The 6,858-nt window shown below is 35.3% G+C and overlaps 1 protein-coding gene across 1 annotated transcript; it reads right to left on the reverse strand.

Annotated features, from left to right (window-relative positions):
• Positions 1 to 1,921: 1,921 nt before the first annotated feature.
• LOC107003667 lies at positions 1,922 to 2,535 on the reverse strand. The gene is made up of 2 exons (XM_015201983.1): positions 2,235 to 2,535; positions 1,922 to 2,115 (listed from the first exon to the last, which is right to left on the reverse strand). Exons 1-2 carry the CDS (start codon positions 2,533 to 2,535, stop codon positions 1,922 to 1,924), a joined length of 495 nt encoding a protein of 164 aa, XP_015057469.1.
• Between the last annotated feature and the right edge of the window lie 4,323 nt (positions 2,536 to 6,858).

The raw sequence follows: 6,858 nt of genomic DNA on the forward strand, positions 1-6,858 counted from the left end.
ATCTAGTCCTGAACTGAAATCTCCTCATAATATAACTTATCTCTGATCTCAATATCCTCAGTTGGTATGATAAGTGAGGTATCTCTTATGCACTTCTTCAACATAGAGATGTGGAACACTAGATGGACTGTTGCTAACTCTGGTGGTAGCTCTAACTCATAAGCTACATTGTCAATCCTCTTGGATATTTTGTAAGGACCAATGTTCTGGGGATTAAGATTTTCTTTCTTACAAAATTTCATTAAACCCTTCATGGGTGAAACTTTTCAAGTGACTCAATCATCTACCTCCAACTCTAACTCCTTTCTCCTAACATCAATGTAGGATTTATGACGACTCTACGTTATTTCCAATCTCTCTTAAATGACTTTTATTTTCTCCATGATGAACTAACTCAGGTCCTATGAACCCTGTTTCACCAACTTCAAACCATCCAAAAGGAGATCCGCATTTCTTTCTTGAAGAGCTTCATAAGGAGCTATTTGGATTCTACAATGGTAATTATTGTTGTAAGCAACTTAATGTAAGATATTTGATCATCCCAATTAACCATGAAATCAATCACACAATCTACCTTGATACCTCAAAACATTTTCCTTGAATTCAAGAAAGATAAGGTATTGGTCTTTCTTGCCTTTTATCTCTGACACTAATGATGGCCCAGCCCCATTCATCACCACTATTCCACCTTTTGTGGAATCCATTAATCAAAATCCTAATAATAAAAGTCTATGCACCTCATATGCTAACTCTTTCTTACCTTACTAAAATGGGTGGTACTACCCATACACAACCTTCTTAAGGAATCGGGAACAACATTAGCCTTAATTGGGTGGTAAATACTCATGTCATAATCCTTGAGTAACTCTAACCACCTTTTCTGTTTGAGATTAAACTCTTGTGAACAGTGAAACACAAACACCATAAATATAATGACGCCATATTTTCAAAGCGAATACTACAACAACCAACTCTAAGTTATGGGTTGGATAATTTTTCTCATGTCTAGAGTCATAAGCTATAACTTTGTCATTCTCCATTAACACACAAGCAAAACCAACTCTAGATGAATCACAATGCACAATAAAACCCTGAGTACTTCCTGGTAAATTTAAAACTGGGCAGTAGTCAACTTCTTTTTCAATTCCTGAAAGCTTTTCCCAAAAGCTTCAGACCATTGAAATTGAACTATCTTCTAAGTCAATTTGGTCAAATAAAACCCTTATCTAGAAAACCCTTCAATTGATCTTTCAACTCTGTTGTGTCATTCTCTATGACATAAATCCAGCTAGGAAGAGTATCTGGAATGATTTCTATGTTGAAGTCTATCTCTCTCTCAGAGGGGACTCCGGGTAGATCGCTGGAAAATCTTTTACTACTGAACCTCAAACTGAATGGATGGAGGTATCTCAACACTAGAGTCATTAACTCGAACTAAATGATAGAAACACCCCTTAGAAACTAACTTTCTTGCCTTAAAGTATGAAAACGACCCTTAGACACCGCTGAGTTGCTTTTCCACTCGAACATTGGCTCATTTGGAATATTAGACTTGACTAATCGAGTTCTACTATCAATTGAGGCATAAAATGCGTGAAGTCATTCCATACCAAGAATGACATCAAAATTTACCATGTCTAACTCAATTGAATCAGTCATGGTACTCTTGTGATTGACGAAAACGGGATAATTACGATAGGCTCTCTCTTGTAGAATGGATTCACCAATAGGTGTAGAAACATTGAATGGTTCACCTAAGTTGCTCAGGAATAATGTCAAAGTTCATTGCAACATATGGAGTTATAAAAGATAAACTCGCTCCTGGATATAACAAAGCATAAATAGTAAAGTCAAAGACTTGAATTATATAACTGAGAACATCTGGCGAATCCTCTTGCTCTTGGAGATTGTTGATAGCATTCTAGTGGTTTGTTCCTCCGCTAGTATCGGAATTTTCCCCTCTAGGTGAAGCCCTGTCTGGTGGAGAACCTGAAGAAGATTGGACCTTATTGCTCTGATTTCCACTACCTTGCTTGTTATCAGGACACTCCCTCAGAAAATGATTACTATGACCCCTCTTGAAACAACCAATAAATCCTTTCTCACAATAAATATCTGAGTGGTTCTGCCACACTTAGCACATGCAGGAGTGTTACGACCCTTTTGTGCCATATTATCTTGAGAAATGGCGGGTTTAGATCTGAAACTCTGGGAATTCTGACTATTGTACACACTTTTGGTTTTAGGTATAAGTGTAGTAGTAGATGGCAGGCTAGGTCCCTTATGTTTCTGTTTGAAAGAAGACCACTTCGTACTACTCTTTTGATGCATGAAATCATTGCCTAATGTCTTAGTCCTTTTATTCGTAAACCCTTCTTTATCTTTCAGCTCATCCTCCTCAACTTCTTGTACATGGATTATTAGCCTTGCTATGTCCATATCCCTTATCAACATTGTTGTCTTGCCTTCCTTGCTCGACTGATGAGACAACCCAACGATAAAAAAACTAATCATGCTCATCATGTAAACAACCATCTCCGGAGCTGCAGGAAAGTTGTGGGAACTTCAGACTGTACTCATGAACACTAATAAACTCTGGATTAGGGTTAGAACCTCCCTTAGTTTAGCCTCTCGTAACTCACAGGGAATGAAACGTCCCATGAGAGCATTCTTAAACATATCCCAACTCACTATCGGAGATTTCTGAGTCTTATTCTTTTTCTATTGGTTGAACCAAACTGTAACGATACCCTTTAGTTCATATGTAGCCAATTCCACCCTCTCAGCATCAACAACATACAATATCTCAAAACATTTCTGAAGTACTTCAACAAAGTTCTCGGGATCCTCTATGACACTTGAACCTGTGAAGTTTGGTGGATTCATCACTAAAAACTCATAGATCCTTGAAATATCAGCCACCTCATGTTGATTACCTCTTTGTCCAACTTGATGAGTCGCAACTTGACCTACATACGGATAGCTTCACGGAATTCAGCATGGGTAACTTATCCTTGAGGTTGCACTTCAGGTGAATTTGGTAACTCTTGTTCCTCAACTCGCGAAGGCATGATTGTCTGAAAACATAGATCAAACTTAACAAACGAAATGAGTGTGAAAGAAGGGAGGTATTTTCCTAAATGTTGCAGTCTTTTAATTATAGATGTGACACGTTTCACACTGATAACTAGGACTCTACAGACACAGCTTCATAGACTCCCTATGACTCTTGAACTTTGTACTCTGATACTAAGTTTGTAAAGCCCGAGCCTACACCCTAGGCGTGAGTGGCACTCGAAGACCATTGTGGTCCCAAGTGAATCATTGGCCTGACTTACATACTATTTGAAAGACTTAAAGCATTATTTCAAAGATTAAAATGCACTTACTTAACTATTTAAAGGATAACTTAGAGTGTTTTTTAAAGATAAAACATTCAACTTAGCCATAATGAAAACTCAAGTCTTAGTACATAATAAATGTGTATGCAAATACTCAAAGGACTAAATATGATTGTCTATGAAGCCTCTAAAAATAACTAAGATGGATGTTGGAATAAAACCCATAACATCCTAATGAACTAAACTAGAAATATTGAATCCTACGGAGCAAGGAGGCTCACCAACAAACTCTAAACTACTCATTGGATAATCGATGCGCCGGAATGCCGATCCTAGTTATCTACGTCAACATCATAATACGATGCAGGCCAAAGTGACATCAGTACATTGAATGTACGACTATGCGAGTTTGAATGCTAAAACAACATAGGATTGAAAAGGATTATGAAAGAAACACTTACCTGGACTATTCTCAACTCATGAATACTTAACTGAACTCATTTCATTATAAATCAGTTTAGAACAAGTGCAATATAAAGAAAAAGAAAATATTTAAAATATGATGTCAACTCATAATCATAATATAATAAGTACATATCATGCTTCCTCTCAAAGTGTACTTGTGCAATGCATGCATGAAGTCCAATACCCCCTTTCATTCTAAGCAGAACCCCTTGAAAAACTATGCAAATTACTACTGTGGGAGTTTCTCTAACCTAAAATCATCACTTAATAGCTATAGTGATAATACAACCTTATTAGAGTCACGCTGCCCGACCATTATACTTTACCGGAGTATAGGACCTGAACTACTATGTGGATCCACTAGTCCATTGTGAAAATGATTCATTTAAAAAGTATGTCCTCTTTCTATTAATGATGGATACATGGTTTATGGATACTTTAATTAACTCGCATACCCATATTGGTGCTCAATACTACTCCCAAAAATATACTAGCTATTTTAGGTTTAAAAACATACTTCTTTCTATGATTTGAGATTAGTGCTTAAAATACTTAGCATAAAGGCTATCTTGGAAATCAAAGTTTCTCATTTTGCTTTATTTAGAAAGCAATTACTCTTTTCTGAAAACTAGCCCGATGGATCTTTGGAAATCTCGATTTTCGTTCTTATTTAAATGTGAAAACATTTTAAATCTCTTTGGGAAAACTTAGTCCCCATATACTTTTTTTTGAAGAAAAGAACTTCAACTTTACTCTTTACTGAACTCAAAACTTAAGTCTTATAACAGGGTTAAAACTTTTGTGGAAGACTTTTGAAAAGCTTTAAGAACTTATAAACAATTTGACTTTTGACTTCTTTTGACTTTGATCTTAATTGTTCTTAACTTGAATCTTAATTTTTTCTAATTTAACTTCTAACTGATCCTTGAATTGAATTATCGATTCAAGGATTAAGATTTGTGTTTGGAAGGATGTCATGTTGTTTAGGAATCATTTTAGATAGCTAAGCATGAGAAAAGACTGAAAATCAAGATTTTGAAGGTGGGTCCACGTCGCGGAGACATATTCAAATTTTGGTTCCAAAAATGTGTTTTGAGGAAGAACACCTCGGGTCAGCTCCGCGATGTGGAGCATAATTTTTCAATTCTAGGAGCACGGGCTCCCATGTCCAAATCTCTTCCGTCGAAATTTCTTCTTCCCTAATTCACCAAACTTGATTCTTTTTCTTAAATTAATTTTAGATACAGATACCCAGCAAATGTACCTAAGAACCTAATGCATAACGACTCTATAATGTGACGTAACAAATTCAGGAACTCCTTAAGTCAAGCAAATTCAAGTAGACTACAGGAATTCAACAATAGCATTGAAATCATCAATATTTAAACACCTTTAGGAAGAATCAAAACTGAAATAAATATGTTTGGCATGTGGGAGAACGATACAAACATTATGAGAGCCCCACATACCTGGTAGGGATCACCCCGATGAAATCCATGATCAAACAAGAATGATTTTTGCGAATTACGCTTCTTCTCCTCCTTCCTCCTCTTCTTCTCTCTTCTCTCAAAACCCTAATTTTTTTGGTAAAAGTGTAAAATGACTAAGATCAATTTAAACCCAAATTAATTACCCAAAATGAATTAAAACAATTGGGTAAGGAAAATACACAACTACCCTTTCAAAATTTTAATTTGGACATTTTCTTAATCCCACAACCCAACTTCCAAAGGGCATAACTCACTCATACGAACTCGGAATAACACAAACTTGATGGCCTTGAAAAGGTCATTCCAAGAGATTTCCAACCGTATCTTGAATCACACCTAACTCTCCTGAGCTAGGAGTTATGATTGTTTAAAATTGATCAAAAACTCACTTCAACTTACTTAAAAATTTCCAGATTTACTTATACTTTCCAAAAGTAACTACTTCCATATTTTAAGTTTCTTCCTAGTTATTTCAAATTACGAGATGTTACAATGTCGTTTCTCACTTTTTGTCATATAATTTAGAAAATAATTATTTTTTTAAAAAAGTTACGGACAACGTGGCAAATGACGCCCCTTTTTTAGCGACGCCGTCCATCGCTTTTATGTCCATCATTTTTAACAGTTTTTTTAGTAGTGATGGATTACTATACACCCCATAGAAAGGGTCCAAGACTGACTTCAGAAAATTTTAAGTCAGAGACATTTTTTTTTTTGCACTCTTTTAATTCTTATACTATAATGTTTGGCCTATTCTAAGAGGAAATTAGTAATTCATAAATATCCTAACTTCCCCATTCACTCTTATTTTCCTAAGATAAATTTCTTCTCTTTAAGTTTCTCTCCTAAGACAAAGATCAGGACTTTCAAGCTCCAAGTTTGCTCGTTCCAATTTAAGCTAGGGTTTCAACTAAGGTATGTAGAAACTTCACCAATGAGTTCTTCTTAACCCATTGAGTGCCAAGGAAGTCCTAATTTCTTCTAATTATGAATTTTCCAAAGCCAAGGTTTATGTGATTTTCATGGGTTCTCATTGAATTTAATTTTATTTCATTTCTTCTTCATGATTGATATTAATTCCATGTTTTCAATGAGTATTCCACGAACATATAACATGCAAGTATTATCATGATCATAATTATTTTAGTTTCATATGTATGTCTCAGATTATCTGATATTTCATGAATTGTGATGCTTCTAATTGAAGTATCTCTCAGTATATAAGATGATCATGATTTTGTGTTTTCATGTAAAATATCTTTTATATTATGTTCAGTACCTGATCTAGGAGCTACTTGGTATTCTATTAGATTTTCAATATGGTTTAGTATTTTTAGATTATTATTGGTTTCAGATTTATGTATGTTTTCATTAGGAATATACTTAGTACCGAGTGAATGTTTGGATAAAGGTTTTCATTTAGTATTTGTGGACCTTTAGTAGTAATGTCTAAGCCTAGAACTACGACCCACAATAATATTTGTCTCGGATAGACATTAGCTAGTGGATCCATCTTAACTTAGATATCATGGTCCTTACCTTGGCAAGCAGGACAAAGGGGC

The sequence above is a fragment of the Solanum pennellii genome, chromosome 11 (assembly GCF_001406875.1).
Source record: "Solanum pennellii chromosome 11, SPENNV200".
In the NCBI taxonomy this organism is placed as follows: domain Eukaryota; kingdom Viridiplantae; phylum Streptophyta; class Magnoliopsida; order Solanales; family Solanaceae; genus Solanum; species Solanum pennellii.

Excerpts from the sequence above, each read along its gene's own strand:
- LOC107003667 (XM_015201983.1), bottom strand. The coding sequence starts at position 2,535 with ATGGTTGTTTACATGATGAGCATGATTAGTTTTTTTATCGTTGGGTTG. Across the intron at positions 2,116-2,234 it reads ACTTATACCTAAAACCAAAA|ATATTTATTGTGAGAAAGGA; the intron begins GTGTGTACAATA and ends AGAACCACTCAG.